This window comes from Aythya ferina (genome assembly GCF_964211825.1).
Source record: "Aythya ferina genome assembly, chromosome: 7".
NCBI lineage: Eukaryota > Metazoa > Chordata > Aves > Anseriformes > Anatidae > Aythya > Aythya ferina.
In genome coordinates this window covers 27,472,283-27,494,308 of record NC_140302.1, presented here as the reverse complement: position 1 = coordinate 27,494,308, position 22,026 = coordinate 27,472,283, and the positions used below count along the sequence as shown (strand labels likewise).

Here is a 22,026-nt window from a genome sequence, read left to right as displayed (position 1 = left end):
CCTGCTCCTTCTGAGGTAACATCCACTTGCTCAGACCACCTGCACGGTGGTTTAAGCAAGCATAATTCACGTCCCACTTTGCTTGGCTGGCAAGGAGTAACTCATGAAAGTGAGTTCATGTCATTCCTTGCCACGGCGTGAACATGCCCAGAGTGCAAAGAGATGGAGCAGCTCTGAGGAAGAATATGACTGAATGGCATTTCTGATGGGTTTCTTTCACTTCTTGTTTTGTGGATTTTGTTTGGTTTTGTTTTCTTCTCATTTTACTGGGTTGCTTGAGCCCAGTGTAAACGGGTACTTACTTAACCTTAAGTTCCAGGTAGCGATTCAACCAGGCTCTCACTGCTACTTCTGGGATCAGAGTCTGCAGAGGAGGTTTGGGTAAAGACGTGCTGATGGCTAAACAGTGGCAGCTTGTGAATGAGAGGCAGCATCTGCCTTTGCAGGAGGACAAAAGCAGCAGGTAACACACAGCCTGTGAACGAGCAGCCACAGAGACATTGGCCTGCTGGTGGAAAGTACCCACAAACATTGGGCCTACCAACTTCTGTCAGACCTCCTGGCTCCATTTCATGCTCAGCTTGGTGTTAGCCACACAAGGCACTGCCAGGTTTCTGTCCACTCCTGCACCAACAGTGCCTGGCACAGGAGGGAACGGCTGAAGGCTCTTTCCTATTTTGCCACACTACAGCTCCCCTCACCCTCCCACCCAGCATGATCTGTGAGAGAAAAGGAAAGAGAAGGCTTCTGGGATCACTTACAGCATCCTGGCTGCCTTGTTGGCCTGTTGGCAGTCTAATATCTAGCATATTGTGCCTAACTGTGTTAATCTTTCCCACTTTCATTCAGATGGAAATAGGCCCTGGAGCAGTGCCGATCCCCATTAGCACCAGGACAGACCTGGGCTGCTCTTCCTGGTGGTCTCAGTGCATTTCCACTCAGCCAGACCTGCGGTGGGCATGCCTGTGTAGGGTCTGCCTTGTTTCCCTGCACTTTTTGGCTGGGGCACCCCAGGTAGCACAGAAACCAGCCCCCTCTCCAGCACAGCAAGTCCCTGTGTTAGGGCAGGTAACAGCAAACAGGGCAGATAAGGAGGTTAGAAACAGCTTGGGCGCACACCAAAAAGTTATGACTTGTTATTGTAACATTAGCAAAGTACATCTGATTGCCAACTGCTTAATGCTAAAGTCCAGGCGAGGCAGCACAAGCCTTGCTCTTGCACCCACACACACATACACACGTGTGTGCACCCTGTGCCCCATAAAGCGCCCACCTTTTGGGGCCAGGCGCTCCACCAAGCATGCAGTAATAGCACTGCTGTGGAACTGGTTCGAGCATCGCAGCAGTGATGCAAACAGGCAAATTTATCCTAATTTCCCACCACAGGTGTGCAAAACATTGCCTGGCTACGCCCCCTGAGCTCAAGGTGAAAGTTTGCTGCCAAGAACACGTCGCTATCTGCCAAAGATAACCCAGCTGCAATGCAAACAGCCCAGCCAGAGAAGAAACCCACAAACAAAACAGGCTTCCTGTGTCCTCTTAAAGACACAAAGGCTGTGTTTGAGGAAGGTGGAACTAATAAGCATGTTCTCAAACAAGGCTCAGAAATAAGGGGAGGACAGCTTATAAACAGGATCCCTCATTTCCAAGGCACTGGGAAGAAACCAGGCTGGAAAAGCTGCCTCCCGCTGGGGCTGCGCTGCTGGTGCTCACTGTCTCACCTGAAGGAACATTGGCCAGGGCCCTGCCTGGCAATTATTTAAACATTTAGCAGGCTGGATTCAGCCTGCCCTATGGAGCTTTCTAGCTCACAAAAAGCTTTTGGACGTGCCCACTCATTTAGATTTGACCCAGTTAATTAAAAATTGATGTACGCTCCAATTTCGGTTTAAAAGAAGCTTACTTCAGGTAGTTAAATGCTGCTCCTAGCAGACGGCTGCTCAACCAGTGTAAGCCTGATGTGAGAGCTCCCTGGCTTTAATCACCACGGGTATCTGGTTAGAAATCTCCCCCTGCAGTAGGCGGATGCAATTGTGTGCAGATAAACTCCAAGAGCATCCGCAGCGTGCCAGGTGGGTCCTGCTGGCCCTGCAGCTCCCCTGCCTGCTTCCAGACCCCAGGCAGGGCCCTCTGGAGTGTCTGTTATCAATAAGAGGGGACAGGTAGGAAGAGCTGGACACTGCTGGTTTCAGTGCAGCCTCTGGGGAGCCGTGTTTCCATGGGGCTGGGAGTTCATTAGGTCAGGGCGAGATGCATAAAGTCCCCACCTTCTCCATAGTGGGGGCACTTTTCCCCCAGGAATACATACCCATGCTCCTGCGGCCTCACAGTGCAGCATTGCATCAGACACGCCGAACAGATGGGGAGTGCTCCTTGTATTGACAGAGATAAGCGAGGGCTGGCGGAGTCAAAGCAAGCAAAGGCAAACCTGTTCCTTCGGGCTGCCCTCGCTGCCACCTGCACAAACACGGCGGAGTCCCAGGCTGCGCTGGCACGGAAGGCAGGGGAAGGGAGGCTGTGCCCCTGGCAGCATCCCAGCCCTGTGGCCACTCACAGCGAGGTGGTTCCTGCTCTCCAAGACCACCTCCACATGGTGAGAGCAGCAGTGAGCCTGCTACAAGCCTAGCCACACGTCTGTGTGAGCAGCGTGGCCCCAGCTCCCTTCTTCTGGGAGGGTGCCCGTGTTTGGATGGCCCTGACCTCCTCAGCTTTGCTAATCAAGGAGGACAGCCAGGTTACGGGCCAGATATCAAAGGGAGACCCGTCACAGCCTTGTGTCAAAAGGCAGAGCTGGTATTTGGGTGTGGGCTGGCGTTCATCTTTTGTTGTCTTTCACACCTGCATTCCCCTTTCCGCCAAGAAAAGTGCACATGACAAAATCTGGACGGGAAACTCATTACATTTTGAACTGCACAATCTGGATTGTTTTCTTGTTAGGGATATACGATGCCAAAATAACACATGACATTGACTTTCCTGACTTTTAGAGCAAGACAGAGTTGTAGCTGTCATGAGATGGTATTGAAATCACGAGTTTGAAAGCTTCAGTACATCCGGGGCAGAAGAACTGAAACCATTTGTGCTTAAAATACATTGCACGTGTGCCTCAGCTGCAAAACACTTACTTCAAAGAGACTGAAGTGCTGACTTAACGAACTGGAGAGTCAGAAAACCCGAGTGCCAGTCTTTTTGCCCATGGCCCATTTCCCCAGCTGTTCCGTGGCAGCGTGATGAAAAGAGGAAAAATCGGCAAAGGGAGAGCAAGGGAGAGAAGGGAAACAGACAAACAGGGGACTTGAGGTGGAGACAAGATGTGGAGGTGTCCTTAGCTTTGCTGGGGACAATAATTCTGTACAGTGCTCTCAGAAGGACAAGAAGGCAATCTGGATAGAGACAGAAAAGCCAGTGGGGACAGCCAGCTTGCCTAGTTCATTTGGAAATAAAAAGGGAAGTGAAGACGTATCTAGAGAGGCAGAAGCAGTAGTAACAATTAATAATAGTTACAGAGTGAAAGGCCGAGATGTGTTCACTTCAGCAGCAGATGACTGTGGTCACCCGCGATCTGTGTGGCAGGAACTACCTGGTAAGAATCACAACTTCTAGTAATTATATTGGAAAGCAAACATTTTGGCCTCCTGCTTTTATCTTACCCCCCAAACTATCTTTTGTTCATTTTGGTTCTTAACAGATCCCCTGGGAAGCTAGAAGCATGTCATTGCTGGGACATTTGCCCACCACTGCTTATGCTTTTAATTCTCTTTATTAAAATATTTCCTTTTAAGAAACACAAATTGAAACACTTTGCAATCAGTTACACAGATCATTTAATATTGGTGACAGTTCCTACATAATTAAACAAGTACTAACAAATTCCAACTGTTTACAAGCCAAAACTTAAATTAACAAGATTATATAAGCTCAATAAATAATACATCTGGTCCAGTTCAAGTATAATTCAATAAATCACAGCCTTAATCCTTAGAGAATAGAAAAACCCTGAATATAACCAGCTTAACACTAATTTAGTGTTAAAGCCAATATGAAACTGTCTAATCTTATGGGGCAAATGTTTATTTATTTTACGTTTTACTTCAAAAGAGTAAATTGCAGATTGATATTAAAGACTATTTGAGATCAATACAGATTTCACAAAGGTGAAAAGCATAGTCCCTATTCAAAAAGTGCAATCTTTGGTTGAGATGTGTTGAAATGGTTTGTATATATTAAGGAAGCTCTTTTTTTTTTTAAATATTATGTTTTTTTGGCTAGACCTGAGCCTGCTTTGTGCTATATATATATATATATGTATATATATGTATTAATAAACAGCGTGGATTATAGTGATGATGAATTATGCCAACTAAAAAAAAAGTAAAGATTTTAAATATAAGAAACCAAAAGAAACACATTTTTACACATGCTGGGAAAGGAAAGCGTCTGCCTACAGTGTCCTTCTTCCTCAGCAGAATAGGTAGTAGAGAGAAGTTGAGGAGCTGAGTGCCTGCCAGCATTGCGTGATGGCCTCTTGGAGCGGGAAGGAGATTATCTCTGAGATCCCAAAGTGAATCAGGCTGAAAATGGATCATTGGGATCACTAGGAATTGGTTGAGATTTGGGGTTGCTTTTAACTGCTCTAAAGCATTAGGTTCTAGGGAGAGAAAGGATTTTCTCAGAAGGGAAACTGAGAAGAGAAACATTTGGCCGTACCCTGGGTTTTGCAGACTGCTGCTGTGTCAGGACAGAGCCCCGAGGAACGGGGCGGTTGGGTTCGGTCACATCTGTGGGGCTGGGCCCTGCACCTGCATCGCCCTCTTGTCATCTCCTTCCAGCAGAGGGAACTACACAGGGCAGGGATCCCATCTTGCCTCCAGAGCCTCCTCCTTCCACAGCTGCAAACAAGGGCCTGGACCTCGACCCAAACCAGGTATCTGGAGCCAGGACAGGCCCTGGTGAGCCTTGGTCAGGATTCCAGCTTCTGAAGCCCTAAATAGGGACTGAAACATCTCAGTCAGGGATTGAAGGATGCTGAGGGCCACTCTCTCAGGAAGGAATCCTGCGTGCCTAGTGCAGCTGGCTAGGAGAAAGGAGGAGGTTAAACATGCAAGCTATGAATAAAGGGAGTGAGCCTGATTCAGAATCAGAGGAGGGGGGAAGTAGTTTGAGCTACCTCCTGTAAATCCCAAGATAACCCCTGGGCAAACACTCATTTTAATAATTCTGCTGCTGCCAGTCAAAAAGCTCATCGCTGCCTATTGCTTTCCCTGTCTGCCTGTATCCACCTGTCGTCTGTTTTCTGAAGGTCTGATTTAAAGCTTTCTGGCCTGGGAAAGTCTTTGTTGTGGATTTGTGTTGTGCCCATAATAAAGGCCGTGGACCTGTAGCTTCTACTGCAATACAAACAAAGAATAATAACAGTGATACTTTTCTCATTTGAGGTTACCTGGGGATAAAGTTGCTGGAGGCACATGGCTTTGATATAGAGTCAGCTACGTCTCGCATCCAATTAAGCTTAACCACACGGGCTAATGAGCTCCCATTAGGCCGGTGAGAGCCCCGGTTTGATAGCAGGGTTAGCTTCAAAGATTTGATGCTTGCATTTGGAGTGATTTCCTTCCCTTGTGCTCAGATTGTGCTGAAGGGCATGAAGGGAACTTCATATTCAGATGATACATGACCAGCTTGGGAGCTGTGCTTGAGAAGACGGTTGCACAATCTTTACTGCCCTTTTCGTAATCTTATAGCTTGCTATATAAGCTCTTGCCCTAACAGCCCTGTGCTCAAATTTCACTGCAATGTGAAAAACAAACAGTCAAAGGAAAGCCCAGCCCTTGAAGGAAAAATACCTTGTTTGCAATTTTATTTATTTTTTAACATAGGGGAAAACAAAAAAAAAAATCTGTTTTAAATGACAGATGGACCCAAATCTTAAAATACTTCAAGTATGGACAAAGGAGGATTTATGCTGCAATGCTTTTAATTTCCCCTCTTCTTTCGGATAGGCCACATCTGAATGTGGGATGCAAAGAATCCCTCAACTTGTAAGAAACAGGAATCCCAAATATGATATCTGAATCCACCTCTGGTAAAAACAAGCAGAAAGCACAGGCCATGAACTGGAAGAGGGCTTCAGGCAATAATGACAGGCACCTCTGAGACACCTTGCCTGGCCACAGGGCACTTCAGGAAGTGAACATGACTGCTGGCACAAGAAATAATGGAACAAATACTTTGGTGGAAGCAGTTTTGGCCATTTGGCCACTCTGCAGTATTTTGCAACATTCTTAGGGATGGTAGGAACCTTCTGGGAAGCTGTTTCCTCTGAGCAACATCTCAACAGGGTATCTAGCACCAGCAACTGTTACAGAACGTACCGTGATGAATATTAGAGTAAGGCAAAGAACGGAAACACGTCTGCAAATCCCCATCTGTCTAAATTGCGTGGTGCATTTTATAAAAGCATAAGTCTGGGATCAATTCTGGCAATGGTTTGCATACGTATTCACTTTACAACACAAAGCCCCATTGAAATGAACCAGAAACTCGTACAGTGCATTTCAAAGGGACTTTGCAAAATACTAAGCAACAACTGTGCAGAAACAATAGCTCATAATAATGTCAGAGCTGCTGGTGCATCCTGTGTTCTCAGCACAGCACTGTGAGCCACCAGTTGTTGTGTTCACCTTAAAAATTCAGGGAAATAAAATACAAAAACAGTATTTAAAGTCTGGCATCTTTCCATGAAAACCAGGAAAATTCAACATTGCCAAGCCGAGGAAAAGCAGGTTTGAAAGAAAACAGAAAGACTCTAAAAGTCATTGAGTAAAATGTCTAAAAGTGACATGGTCCAAACACACGGCACTTCAAAAATCCTTTCGTGAGAGCTTCAAGTCTGTAAGACTGGAAGTTGGCACCCTTTAGAATTATCAAAAAGAAGAGTCTCAAACACAACAGTACCTGGAGAACATCCTGATCACACCATGGAAAATGCTGAAAACCAGAGCAGGTTAGCTGTCAGCACACACATCTGAACTGCTCTCGCTGTGCTGGGTTCAGGCTCTAAGGTCCCTGGGCAGAGACTGCGGCTCCCTCTGCATTCGTACAACACAGTCAGTGCTTAACAACACAAATATCTATCATTTCAGCAAGCTCTAAGACACACGGAGATGGATGCCGATGGGGTTTACATTCTGCCATCTACAGATTAGTTTTAGCACAATGGCTTTAGATGTCCTATGCAAATCCTGCTCACTGGGTTAATGAGTAAAATGGCTGAAGATATTTTAAGCAACATTAAAGCCTATTTATAGTCACATCTCCTTTCCTTCCAGCGTCCACTGGAGGATGCTGAGTGCTTCTAAATACTGTGCCTGACCTGATGTGTCACATCAGAATTAAAACTTGAAGAATCCCTGAGAATTCTGATTTAATCTAGGAAACCACTCCCAGCATGCAGAGTGTGAGAAAGAATTGCTCCACTTCTTACAGATATGCCAGTTTTGCTTCACCGTGGGAAACAGTTTCAGGCATTTTGGTTTTTAATGGCACTCTGGGCATAGATGCATGGAACATGCTCTTTATTTCCCCTCCTCTGTACAGTGCAAATTGACAATTATATCAGAGAAATTAAAAAAAAAAAAAAAAAAAAGTATCAGCATTCACTCATTATAGCTTTTCCAGTTCAACCACATCATAACTTTTTCTTTGCAAAGTGAGGAACAATTCCAGTGTCATCCTGAAGCAGATGGCTGCCTTCTTCCTTCATTTTCAGGCTCTCTTCTGCAAGCTGTGACAGATATTTCTGCAATCAGATAGAAACAAAGCATCTTTACCAAAACTGAAAATATTCAGCACAGGATGCTTTACTCCTTTTCATAGCTCCTACACTCTCCTGGCACCTCACAAAGAAAGAAAACACATAGAAGCCCCTTTTTGGTGAAAATTCAAGCCAGGAAAAATAGCTGTTGCAGGAAAACTACCTTAATGAGAGATACTGTACTGCACGGAGAGCCTCAAAAGTTGTGTGATTTACCCTGTGCCACAAAGGGAATTGGTGAAAGAGCCAGGAGGACCCCAGCTCCCCATCACAAGTGAAACCTCACATTTTCTCCTTACAAGCAAACTTGCTGCTCCTGTATGCTATAGTGCAGGAACCAATTTCACTGAGTCGACAAAAGTATTCTGGTGTAAGGCTGTTGTGTCAGAAAGTAGATGTGGTTTCTGAGTCAGAAGTAAAAGCATATATATTACATTTTCAGGACATCCAGTTCAGACATAAACCTCGTACACAAGAACATTTATATTAAGGGATGAATCAAATCAATAACAATTAACAAAATTTAGCAGTCTGGCTAGAGTATTTACATTTATTGTATTGCTCTAAGACAAAGCATTTCACTATTAAATAAAGACAAGGCCAGTGAGGCCTCCAACCTTCGGGAAGTGCTCTTAGTAGAGGTGCACACAAAATGGAAAATGACCTGATGTAGGAATGAAAATGGTACTCAACAGACCTAGAAATAGATGGAAAGAAGCTTCTTCATTAGCAACTAGTTTAGACAGACACCTGCATAATAATGTACAGATGGTCTTATTACAGCTAGCACATGCAAGAATATCTGCCCTGTACATTTTTATGAACATAAAGCTCTCTTTTCTAGCTTATTATTCCTTTGGATTTGTCTCAAAAAGATGATGTCATGTCACTGCAAAACCTTATCTAGTTGCAAGATTCCTCCAGAGTAAAGTTAACACTTGGTTACCCATGGGGAAGAGGTGGAATGGGAAATGGGTATAAAGAAACTAGGGGCTGTGTTAAGACTGCCAGGCTGTCTCACGTAAACACAAGATTTGGATTTAAAAAGCACATCTGAAAGGGAATCAGTAAAGGCAAAGAGCAGGCATACCTGTGACAAAATGATGACTGCACCCCTGTCAACCTGAATAGAGAGATTTGGCAATGGAAATTTTACATCTCTTAACTGTGGTCCCTGGGTACAAAATTCCATGTGGCAGAAGGCCAGAGTAAACGTTACGGGAGTATACAGAGATATAGGATCCATAAAGATGGGGAGAAGTGATCCGTTCATTGTGAGCTGTAATAAATCACTAACGCTTGTCGTTGGATCAGATAAGGCACACACTTTTGTTTTTTAATGATTACCCACCAAAATAAGACAGATTTATCCACCACCTTTAGTTGATGCTAATGTCAGCTATCATGACTAACACGAACACCAGTTTTGAAGCTCACAAACCAGACATTCAAATTCATTTATAGGAAAATGAGAGTCAACAAAAAATATTTTTTCTTCTAAATACAAGTTTTGATGAATATCGCAGAAAGCCTGTGGAAAACAGGATAAAATGCTACACCGAGTTGCCAAAGGTAGCTTACACCAGATGAATCTGACAGCTTTGTGTGGTAGTTGTGGGAGGGAAGGACAAATGGTGGATCTTTTGGACATGGAAACTGTGGTGGATCTGTAAATATAAATACCACCTGGGAAATTATTTATTAAGCTGAAGAGAATGGAAAATTACAAAAAGTCTGCAAGGCTGATGAAGAAACAGTTGGAAGTTTTTCAGTGATTGGTGTTCTTCAAGGGACAACACACTGAGGTGAAGGTGACTATTTTACTCATCACCTAAGCGAGGCTTTTGAAGAAAACTGTTAGACAAACTGTTCAGCTTGGTGTTCAAATCCAAACACTGAGGATACTTTCGGGATGTGTCTCCAAATAGACTGTGTGAAAGATGACATGTAGCAAATAACTACAAAAGACTCATAGTCATGAAAGAATTTGGGACAATGTTGCTGGCATTGGACAATGTTATTCCTCAGGTAGGCAAGACAACAGAAAGACAGGGGGCAGCCGCAGTGCCACAGCTTCAGATACAGTCACTGTCCATAGCTCTTATGTTGGTGGATACACTCATTAAATTGCATCATCCTAGAAGACTGATATTTCTTGTAGGGTGCATAAATTAGCAGTACTGCAATTAGAACAGTGCTAGAAATACAGAGCAATTATTTAAAATTTGCTGAGTTTCCACTTGAGAGGGCAAAAGTTGGATGGGTATTTATCAGACACTTCCTTCCTTCATTTAATAAGATAAGAGGTACAGCTCTAGAGAACAATATGTTTTCATTACCATGTTTGACAGATTTAATTTTAACAGCTTTTGCGGTCTCTGTGCTTTATCTCAAGTCAGTGTTAGATATCGACCACAGTGCTCATGGGAAATGTCTTACAGGAGAGAAAACGTGTGGTGTGTTTGTTTGTTTTTTCATGTTGATTCAGTTTTAATGGACATATTTTCTCTATGACTTTGACAAAATAACTGAAAATGAAAAAAACGCCTCTCCTTCCCATGAGGGTAGTTACCAAGTGCTGAAGTTGCAATCTTTGTTGAAGCATGAGTTTCTTTGGGACAGACTTGCATGGGACACATGGCCTGCACTGGGTGGTGCTACCTTTGGTGAATCCCTCCGGATTTTCTTGTAATAAGCAAAAAAGGACATGCAAACTGGGCACCTCTTCTTCAGGCTTACACTTGCAGGATCCAACATAAGCAAGCATAGCAGCTCTGCAGGCACAGTCTTTGAAAGCCAGAGGCCTTCGTAGGATGACAGCTGAGTGACTTCAGGCAAGTCAAGAAGAAAATTCTCCCAGAGAAATGATTTGACTTTGAGCGTGACTTACAAAAAAACTATTCTCAGCAAAGCTAATGTTAGGGAGAGCTAACGTTAGCCAGTTAGGGAGAGATGGGTATTACCTGAAGAGAAGCAGGGCTCCAGGAAGTAAGACAGATGGAATAGAAAAAGAAGGAGCAGTCTTGTTCTTTCATGTCTTTTGCTGGGAGTGTGAGAATGCCAACAGCATTCTGATAAAAGCATCTCCTGCAGTACATGTACCCTACACAAAGGCATGGACTCAAGGGGATGTGCAATAAGGTCACCTCCTCTAAGGAGTCCTCAGCCCTGGGCAGTTGATGCTCATGCTGTTATGACTGATATTATCAGCCGTGCATCTGAGAAGTGATAAAGGTGGGGGGCTTTTGATTTAATGGCAAGCACCCACAGTCTCTTTGTGCTATTATCAAGTGCTGAAACCACACAGGTGATTACATGCTTCTGCAGATCCTTAGAGAAATTATTCAGCAGTGGTGTTCTGCGTGGCTGAGCCCCTGTGCTGCTCTGCAGAGTAGCAAGGTGATTTCAGCAGGTCACAGGAAATGCCTCGCAGAGCCTGTGCGTCACAGAGTACTGCTTGCTGAAACATGCTGCAGAAATATATGCTCATGCAAAGTAGGAATGGCAACTTTATTAAACAAGTGGCATATTTAGTGCTCCTTGAACTAAGAAATAGTAAAGATTGTTGTTCCCAGTGATGCAAATGTCTGGGTCCTTCAAGACCAGACAGCTAAAGGTCTGAGTTCTTTCCTGTGCTGGTGACAAGGACCAAATATGGATAAGAAGATAAAATTGTCACCTGGTCCCATTTTATTTATGATCCAGAAGTAGATTGTGGGGATTTGGCAATGAGAAATTAGTGTGCTAACATTTGGAACCACTGAAAAGTTTTGTTTATCTGAACTTCAATTTGTCTGAATTCTAACTACAGCACAAAATCAAATTTTTGGTAGCATAATTATCTTCTACACAGTCCACCCCATGAGCTAGTTATTAGCTAGTTTCAAGTGTGTTTTTACCTGAAGATTTTTGTAGTGAACGGTACTTCTGCAGTGATTTGTCTTTGCCGTCTCTTCATTTGTGTAGAAGAGTCCACAGAGCTTGCAGTAAAAGCCGGTCCTAGGCACCACGAATTCCACACCTATTGAGAGATTCTGATTTACATTAAAATGTCAGTTGAAACCCTTCCCTTCCAGCATAAACTTGCTTTCAAAGAAAAAAAATTAAAAAAAAAAAAAAGGTGCTGCTTCGTTAAGTAACATAGATATGAAGACTGATCCTGGATTCACTTCTCTGATTTACCTAGTTTTGCAATACTGAGCTGCAGTCTAAAATCTTGTGCATTGCAAATGCACTTTGCACTTCTTCTTTCAGAAATATTATACATATGTAAAAATGTACCTTCTCTCACATAATGTTGACTGGAAACTTCACTGTGTAACCTCAAGGGCTGGAATAGCCATAGTAATTATTAGCAGCAACATTCACAATTGCATTATGCAAATTACTTAAAGATGTACCTCTCCCAGGTGTTTTACTCATGATCAGTGTGTACACAGTAAAGCCAATGTTTTTGTTTAAAGTATAAAAAACACTTTTACAACAAATACTTATAAATTGCTAAGTATTTTTCATACCATATGTCTTAAGAGTTAAACTGTCTAATTCCTGGAGAATTCCCTGGATGATCCTTCTACCCTCAAGAGGTTCTACCAAAGCCTCACCACCTTCCTTATGAGGCTAAACAGGCTAATTTATGCTTATTCTTGGTTACTGCAGAGATTCCCTGCATCAGTCAGGCTCAGGTTTGAGACAAAGAAGTCCACAGGAACTTATTTCATCAGTGACAGCATTAGCAGCTATTTTTTTAGCCATTCATGTGGAAAGAAATTAGCAATGGTCTGTAATGAAGTCCGTTTCTTTCAACAGTTACCTCTCTGTTGTATGCCCTGTTCCTTCACTCTCCTCACATCTGTTCTGAGAAATAAATATAGCAAGTAGCCTTAAAGTGACATCTTGTTGTAAGCTCTAGGAATTGCAGTGGGTGGCATCTCAGGCCAGCCTCGGCCTGGGCGTCCAAACGTACCCAGGGGAATGCTGAGTTCGGTGAAGACGTCCTCCTGTTCCCAGCCTGGCGGAGAGTGCCTTCTTCTAGGCTCTGCTTCGGGGTACTCGAGAGATCTCATTTCCAGGTACCTAGAATTTGCTTAACGAATGAATAAATGTATTGAATGAAAACACTTTATTAGTATGAAAAGACACTTGGTGACTTCTTGGGAACACTTTCTGGATGGAGCTATGAATGAAGCAAAAAGGATAAAATGCTTTTCGACTGAAATAGGAGCCTACTCGGTGCATCCCAACAGCTGACACAATCACTCCTATTTCTCTCAGTAGGCCATTTTTCTATTTCTAACTTCATGCTTGTTATTGTTTTTCTTTTCATATTTTAATCTCTAAATAGATCTGTAATATTACACAAGCAATAAGCACAAGGATGGCCAGACTGCAGCTCCGTAACCACCTATGGAATTGCACGGCCAGTGATGGAGCTGCAGGACCTGCCGAGAGCAGCTCTTCCTGGAGCCACTCTTCTCCCATCCTCAGCTCCCCAAGGGATGGTTTCTGCTTTATGGCTTTGGGCCATTTGAAGATTTCAGTTTCTGGCCAGGGAGGGGATGATTGGTCCCTGCTGATCAGCCTAAATGGACACAGGCAGGAGATGAAAGCATGGAAAACAGTGGGTTGATTTTTTTTTTTTTTTTTCCATAGAGCATCAGAATTTCAGGTACACTGGTTTGGTTCCTATTCTTCAGTTCTAACATCGAAGAACTGGTTCCCTTACCCTGACATTTCCACTGCATTGCAAATTTTGCCTAGATAAGGGATATATTTTCTCATAAAACAAAAAGATTTTTGTGCAAACCAAACCCTTCCTGCCTTTCAAGTCTGTAGTTCAGAGATCTGCAATATCTGGCTATGAAAATGATATTTTCTTCATTGTTTTAAAGACATCTAATGCATGGTTTAAAAGAAAATAATATGAAATCCTGGCTGGTTGACTTTCAAGTTAACTTTAAGACGATCCCAGGGCCTTTGTGGCACTGAAGTCCCACTGGAGTTGATTTCTGGCCCTGTGAGCTGGCAGCTGCATTTGCAGATAGCCTAGAGCCTTGCACTGCAGATCCCAGATACCAAGTCCTTGGCAGAACCATAAGGCACACAAGTTCCCCTGGAGCTTCCAGGCTCACTGCGGGCAAGTTGGAAGCTGAGATACTGAAAACACCAAAACAACTGTGCTACTGGACCTGGACTGCTGTGAAGTGGGCAGCCAGGGGAGCCAACCTCACAAACCCCAGTCGCAGGGAGTTCATGTGGCAGCATTATCTCTGAATACACACAGCCTGGAAAGCTGTCTTTGGGACAGACAGGTAAGTATTGAAAACTGAGCAAGTTTCAGATCTGTCCTGGAGGAAGAAGTTAGTTCAAGATCAGACATTCACATTAAAGGTTCCAGCATTTTCTGCTAGAAAATGGCACTCACAAAGCTTCCTGCAATTTCTGTTCACCTGTCCTTCTCCACCACATGAGCTCCAGCAGCAACCAAAAAAGAGCATTCCTGGCCTGCACGGTCTCTGCTTTCCACTTCCACTCATTATGCACAACCCAACCGCTCAAGTTTCATTTGAAAGTGTGACAAGGAACTGAACTCAATTTCAGACACTCGGGATCTCTTTTTTCCCTGACAGTAAAATATTAATGGACAGCTACGATTACATTTATTGGCACTATCTCACAGCAGTCCTCTCAGATATATTAAAGGCAGCATGCATTAGATAACAGGAGATGATAAGGCAAGTCCTGACAAAAGGCATGCAGGGACTGAGAAGTAACAATTTACGGATAATTTCCATGTTACTAATGCCACCGTACAGTGTGTAAGAATACCCACCTTGTCCAGCAGCCAGCTAGACACTACAGATACTTTTCTGTTGACCTTCAGAGACTGTCACTCATTTCATTGACAATTCAAAATAAATTTAGCAGGGCACTGAAAGGGTTCAGCTAAACTCATGTGAACCTTGACATGACAATTATAGCAGCTTATGCCTTTCAGAAAGCTTGCAAGCTGCTTATCATATTTCCTTTACACTATTCAGCTAAGAGCCTCTAATGGTTTAGCTTGGCGAAAGGCACTGGAGTTCTTTTACTGAGCTGCTCCAAGGACAAGTCTTGATGCTATTAGCAACATTTACTCTTGTTAGCAATAAATTTCAGTCTACTGTCAGAGAAAACATGCAAAGCTCTCTGCAGGCTGAAAAGGGGAAAAAAAAAAAAAAAGAAAAGAAAAAAGAAACAGTAAAGAAACAGTAGTTACCCTCTGGACACTCTTGGCTTCCATGTCTTGTTTCTTCACTAGCATTTTTAACAAGCATTTCCATAACTTCTCTGCTCTCAGCTCCTTGTGATTCCATCTGTTTGTAATCATCTATAAATGTATCCGGGACATGGAGACCCTCTTCTTTCAGCTGAACAGAAGGTATATGGTGATCTTCAGGCTCTAAGTGAGTGTCAGAGGTTTTATCATTTTTTTCTTCCTTCTGCTGCTGATCCTTAGCAGGTTGGTCTTCTTGTGACTCCTCTGGCTTCTGCTCAGGGTCTAGATTTAGGCTTGATGCTTCAGTTACAGCATCATCATTGTCATCCTCCTCCTCTTCATCCTGACAGACGCTAGAAGCTACACTACCCTTTGCTGATCTGAAGTTTGTTTCTAAAGCTTTATGGGCAAATTTGTCTTCACTCCTGGTTACGTGGCCATGATCATTTTTCAGTTCTAACATGGTTGTCATACAGGGACACATTTCTGAAGCAGCTTTACTTTTTTGATCAACTGGTACGATTTCTTCAAGCTCAGTTATATCAGGCTCCATAATTAAATCATCTTCTCCCACTTCATCTACTGTCACTAATTCCTCCATGTTAGCAGGATACCAGGTCTCACCTTCTATCTCACTTCCACTCTCCCAGTCTTGGTCCTACCATAAAGATGTAAAAAATTTGAGAGATCAGTGATTACAAATCAACACTGATAAACTCTGGGCTTTGAACTTCAGTGACAAGGAAAAGCTTTGCTCTGACCATGTCTAGCCCATTTTGAGTTTTAGTTTCAATGAATGGCATGCCTTGATGCTATGATTTTAAATGTTATGCACAAAAACAAGTAATATTTTTATAATAATCATATAAACTTCACTTTTGGAAGATCCTGTAACTGCCTTCGGCATTGAAGTCTCCACTCCTTGCTGTTCTGTAAGCAGCAGGACAAGGCACAACATGTCATACTTTATTATGTGACTGACTGCTGTGGGATCCCCAGGGAAACTAACCTCGCCCTTTCTCTACCTCTGTCCCAGGGCAGCCAGAAATAAGCACTGCAGTGAGAATATACTGAACCCTGCTCTAGCCACTGTGGCTTTGACTTTGCTAGATTAGGTCCTTTAAAATTCCTACAGTGACTGAGAAAACATGTCTATGTTTTGTAGTCATTTCCTTCCACCAGCAAGAGCCCTCTGCCAGGGACTGTGTTGACAGAGGTTGGCTTCGACTTTGAGAAAAATCAGTTTTACTGTTATATTCCAATGTTTATAATTTGAAGTACCTCATATATGCAGTTATAGACATTTAGGATGTTCAGAATTATAACATTTTTGTTCTTTTCAATACATACTTGGTGCGGTTTAGATTTCATCTCTCAGAATCATCGTGAGCACATAATCTATTAATAATCTGTATTCTCCTCCTGTTTGGTCATTCCCACACTTCCCCTCCTAGAATCCTAAAACAGCAAGAAAACTCTGGGAGTTGACACTGTTCTTGCCAGGAGATCAGTTTTCTGCAGCAACAGATATCAATAGCTTCCATATCTGACCATCAACCCATGACCCTACAGATATGACGCTGGAGGAATTCCAAGGACATTGCTGTCTCCGACCGCGATGCTGCAGTAGGGGTGCTGTTAAGACACTATTTAATTAAAAAACAGAAATAATCAAAGAGGCTACTGTCCCTAATCCATCTAAGGCCAATGCTCTGAAAAGTTTTCATCATTAGTTCCCTCCTTCTCCACTGACTGACTGCATCTCCTATTTTTGGGCACAGTTCACAAAGTTACATGGTTCACTTGGGCATACATTACAGCTGTCAGTGCCAAGGGCTATGCATGTGAAGCAATGTACATGGGCAAAGAGCAACTAAAAAAAGAGTTCTGGAGACTTCAGGAAAAGGTCAAGATAAGGCAAAGTAATTTAGACACCCATTCTACAGCCCCTCTACACGCCCTTCCATGGGACTTTTAATATTTCAGTTGAACATGCTACCACACCTGGATTTTCACTTATTTTATCATGGAAGCTGTCACCAACACGTCACCAACCTTCTCTTTTCTTGCGTTTTCCAGAATCTCTCCAGATTCTCTTCTTTGTTTATTAGCTGAAGGTGAGCTCTTCTCTGCATTTTGCTCCTCTTTTCCAAGCTAAAATAAATACAACATATACACATAAAGCAATACACAGTGGTGCTCTATTATGTTTCTATTTTGGCTTTGGGGAAGCAAAGTCACCCACAAGGTCACATTCTTTATTTCTAAAGTTAATGCAAGTCAACTGGACTGTGGGAAAAGACCCAAGAATTTGATTCCATTTGCAAAGCTGCACAAATAAGAATTATGAAAAAAGAAATTGAAACAAAATTAGAGATATGTAATTTATATCATAGAGTTAGCAAGAAGACAGGTTGGGGAGAATGTGAATTCATTAAAATTTCCAGTCTCTCCCCCGTTCTCTACTCACATCTGTTATGTTGAGTCAGACATGGTAAGGAGAGCAGCAGTGTTAAAACCCTGCAAAAGACCTCAACTGTTTTGTTTATTGATGCAGGATCAGTCAAGAGTGTGACTGTTTGCACTGTTCACGCTTTGGAAGAACAAAACCACAGTGTTACCTGGCACTTAGTCAAAGAGGGGTGGAGAAAAAGTATGAGCTCAAGAGCATTCAAACCTATTTCTTCCTTTTAAAACACATTATTAGCAGCAGTCCCCGGAGAAATGTGCCTTTTACAAAGCCAGTTTAAAAATGAACAGAAAAATATGCAGAGGGGTGTGCAGCACTGATGATTCAGGAAGCTGCCTGACATTTCCGTAAGTGAAAGAAGTCTCGCAAGGAACCATCCATCACAGCGAAATGTCGGCCCCAGGAGAAAGATGACAAAAGGTGGTTACAGAGGCACATATCTATGGCATGAGCTAGTGCTGCCGACTCTTACAGAGACTCGCTGAGTTACAAGATCTAGGCATCTCCACCAACCTTGCCCCCACACAAGAAGAACAAATACAAGGTCAACTAAAAACAGCCAGGGACAGCCCTGGCAGCGCAGTCACTAGCCAGAGATGGACCCCTGGTCAGCAAAGTAGCTCCGCAACCTCCTGTGCCAGCATCCCGGTAGGCGGATGGAGGCCGGGTATCACCAGGGGGCTGGGGGAGGCAGGGTGGCCGAGAGCCAGAAATAAGATCCCTGCAGGGAGGGGATACGAGCATGGGCTGTTCTGAGATGAGCGAGGCATCCCAATCTGTTCCCTCTCTATCCTTTTCCAGTTGAGAATCAAACCCACAAACACTGCCACTTTCACCGACCAGCAGCATTTCTCCAGCAATCCCATAGCCTTACAGGTGAGCTGATCCAGTGGTTCTGCCACGGGAAGAGATTCCTGACAGCACATTAAAGGGAGCGGTGTGAATTATCCCTGCCACAGCTGAGGGCAGGAGCGCAGGATTAACAGACACCAATTGCTTTACTGAGCTGACCAAAGGAAAATAAAGGCTCCTCATAAAAAGTTCATTCCCTGTTTTTGCAGTATAGTAACTTACAGCTATGGCAGCATAGCAACATATATTGTGCATCCCTGTAACATACTACTTAATTCCCAGATAACTTGATCCACATCACACGCAGCAGGAAGGAGGTAATGATGCTGAAAGAGCAGCTGGGGTAGGGCAGAGAGGGCAAGTCAGAGGTTTGGAAAAGAGAACAGTAGGCCAATGGCCCCTGCACATGCAACCTGCATGCAAACAGCAGATATTTCTTTGGTTTAGTTTTAGTTGCCTTTGACTCTTCCCCCAACTAGTTATTCAGAGGTTCTGGGTGTGACAGCGAAAGATGACGTCCAGGTGTTTAACACTGAAATGGCATAATAGATTTGCACAAATCTGGCCAAAAACATGGACGAAGTGACCTCTCAAGATCTCTTCTAGAGCTATATTCCCTAATCGTATCATGGCAAAACACTTCATATCACCAGCACCACACCCAAAACAAATGACCTAAAATACTACAGAAAATACATCACCTCATCATTTACCTTCTTCTTACATCAGTTTGGGATTCTATTTACCTTATTCTCCACAGGTTTGGTTTCCTTCAAGTCGCTGCCTTCAGCAGCAGCATCTTCTTCTTGGTCTTTTTCTGCTTTCTTCACTTTATTCTTCTCACTTTGTTTCTGCCTGGAGCCCTCAGAGGCTTTGCTGTGCTTCTGTTCGGCCATTTCCTCCCTAGCAGCGTCCTCACTGTAAGAATGCCTCCGTTCCCTTAGCTTTGCCTCTTCCTTTCTCTTGGATCTGCCAGGCAGCTCCTGCAGCTGCCTCTGAAACTTGTCAGATTTTGACTTAGAGGCTTTTCGGTAATAGTCATCTTCCCTACTCTTGTAGCCAGATATAAGGTGAAGGGAGCCAGGAGAACCACTCCTTAAATATTTTTCTCTGTGCCCTCTGCCTCCTTCAATCCGTTCATCCAAATCAAACTTGTCCAGCTGTCGGGAATAATGTTTCCTCTCGTGTACCCACGTGTCAGTCCTATCCCTCTTCTCATCCCCATTCTCTCGCCATTCTCTGCTGTCTCTTTCCTCGTCCCGTCGGGAATACGGGGACTGATCCCACGACTCTCTTCCATTTCCCCAGTCGGTCCTGCTGGTCCCCATCGGGCTGTGGGGTGAACTGCAGGAAGTAAAGCTGGGAGTGTGGGATCGGGGTGACAAGGAACGGCTTATGGGGCTGCGAGAGCGGGGCCTCTCCGTGCCATACCTGCTGCAGAAGGAAAAGGCAGCTGTAACTGACTGACCCACCGTGGTCCTCTGAGCTCTTGTGCACTGCAAACACATGGAGCTACCCCAGTGCCTGCATGCCTGAGACCTCAGGTCTGTCACAGGCATGCCCTGCACAGCTGCAGACACAGCAAACAGGAGAAAAGGCAGTGCCATATCCACAGAGTTGAAACAAGTCCCCACAGATCTGCCAAAAATATGTTCATTCATTCTTTACAGTATCTCACAGGGGTGTTGTGTTAAAAGCATATAATACGTTAACACCCTTACAATGACCCTAGTGTTAGCATCCTTACTACTCACTCCTTTAGGGCATCTCTGAGACAAAAATGAAAATGATCATGTGTTTAAAATAGGTGTTTTAAGACTGAGTCCTCTCAATTTTTCCTTTTTCTTTCTTCTTTCTTTTTTTTTTTTTTTTTTTTTTTTTTTTCCCCTCTGGAAGGTCAAGAAAAGTACTAATGAAGCCAATCAGACAATCAGATCAGGAATATACCAAAATAAACTTCCTTCTCTCTCCAGGTCTCACAGCAACCCCAGCCTTTATGCTTTTCACTCAAGGGTGAGGAGAGGGGAATGGCTTCATTTGTATGTTCTTTGCATGCCAAGCCTATTTTCTGAGTCATTATCATCAGTAGTAATGAGTTAATTTATTTTCCTAACAGTCTGTTTCAATCTGATCTCATTACATAGGTTCTGCACCTACTATAGTACCCACTTCTATTTTCACAGTGATTTGAAATGAAACCTGAAATAGGAAAGCAAATAAGAGAAGAGGGGCAAGCACACACACTATACTTATTCTACCTGTTGGTTTTCAGACTTATCCAGGTCCCAGTTCCAAACTCTACAGAAACTTTACCTGTCTGCCTCACGCAGCAGGTCTCTCTCCCTCTGTGAGTGGATGTCCTGGATGATAGCAGCCACGTTCTTCCCTGGTTTCTAAGTAAGACAAAGACACTGTTTAGCACGCTGCACTGCTCTCCAAGCTATTATACGCGATTTGTCCTTTCAGAAACGGCACCCATGCATCATTCCATTTTACCACTAATGAGAAATACTTGTTCAGTGGTCTGGTTACAGTCTTTTCTGCAACTGGTATCTCAACAGCATGATCAAAGCAGGCAAATGATACAAATGGAAAATTTGCTCCATTATGTTGTAGCGCTGTCTCCTCATACTTGGCTTCTGCAAAGTTGGCTTTGAAAACTACCTTGTACTTCCCTGGTACACATTTGCTGTGGAGTATTTTCTAGAAGTGGATGTAAGATGAAACAAACCAGGCAGCTTTTCTAACAGCTGAACTAAATAGATGCATCAGCCTGTCCCTGCCCTCCTAGGAATGACCTGCCATTCTGGAGGATGGCTCTGAAAGACCAGGTTTAGATGCAAGAGCTTCAGAAAAGCTAAGTGCAAGAAAAATGTGTGCAGGAAGTGCTGATTACTTGAGGTTCAAGTAATCTTCCACAAAAGGTGCACTACTCCAGGCTGGAGTGCGTGCAATTCATCAAACACTTGGAGCATGCACAGCTGAGCACCATAATCATGCAGGAACTCAGAGCAGTTCGTAGTGGCAAACAGCTCATGCATATTCCCCCTTTCCTGATGCTGTACTTTTGTTCGTCTCTTTGTTTTTAACAAAGAGAAAGGACATTTGTTCATACAGGGAAAAACAATTCCATAACCTGAGAAATTGCCACTGAAACTGCTGAAAATCTTCCTGAAGTCTAGGCAAAGTCCTACACCTTTGTGGGTAAGCCCAGTTCAGCCTCTATGTGTAGCTGTGCAGCCCCCACCACCTCACTTCTTGATGCCTCACAATACCACAGCAAGAAAGAGCACCCTGATTTATGGGCTTCTGACAACTCGTTCAAGCCTCCTTTATCTATTAAACACATGCAGGATAGAAACTTTTCCAAAGGTCAAACCAGATCATCTGAGTTACTCCTTTTCCCTTAATGCTCATAGAAGGCCTCAACTTGGAACACTGCACTTATTTTATAAAATAACTTCATGCTGTGTTGGATAACATAATATAAAGCTTTTCAGCTTTGCACCATTGGTTCCAGTCCAAGTCTTCATGATTTTTTTTTTTTTCCCTTAACATTACAGCAGAACATAAGTTCCTGCCACTATGCTCTCAAGAGTACTGATCTTTGGAGATCCCTCAGGTGTCCACATC

The 22,026-nt window shown here is 43.5% G+C and overlaps 1 protein-coding gene and 1 long non-coding RNA gene across 8 annotated transcripts in view; one reads left to right on the top strand and one right to left on the bottom strand.

Annotated features, from left to right (window-relative positions):
- The first annotated feature begins 3,105 nt into the window (after nucleotides 1-3,105).
- Nucleotides 3,106-14,459, top strand: LOC311439995. Its single transcript, XR_014695136.1, has 3 exons — nucleotides 3,106-3,583; nucleotides 12,720-12,885; nucleotides 13,764-14,459. It is a non-coding gene; the product is annotated as an uncharacterized lncRNA (long non-coding RNA).
- RBM20 (RNA binding motif protein 20) overlaps nucleotides 3,808-22,026 on the bottom strand; it is a 104,362-nt gene continuing 86,143 nt past the window's right edge. For 6 of the 7 annotated variants that reach the window (XM_084526333.1, XM_084526335.1, XM_084526336.1 and 3 more), the window contains 7 exons: nucleotides 20,707-20,786; nucleotides 19,140-19,827; nucleotides 17,127-17,225; nucleotides 15,072-15,729; nucleotides 12,780-12,899; nucleotides 11,713-11,834; nucleotides 3,808-7,798 (listed from right to left, as the gene is read on the bottom strand). In XM_084526333.1, coding sequence (XP_084382459.1) covers nucleotides 7,688-7,798; nucleotides 11,713-11,834; nucleotides 12,780-12,899; nucleotides 15,072-15,729; nucleotides 17,127-17,225; nucleotides 19,140-19,827; nucleotides 20,707-20,786 — 1,878 coding nt within the window. In that variant the 3' untranslated portion in view covers nucleotides 3,808-7,687. The remainder of the gene's footprint in view (nucleotides 7,799-11,712; nucleotides 11,835-12,779; nucleotides 12,900-15,071; nucleotides 15,730-17,126; nucleotides 17,226-19,139; nucleotides 19,828-20,706; nucleotides 20,787-22,026) is intronic. The other variant, XM_084526334.1, reaches the window with a different exon arrangement.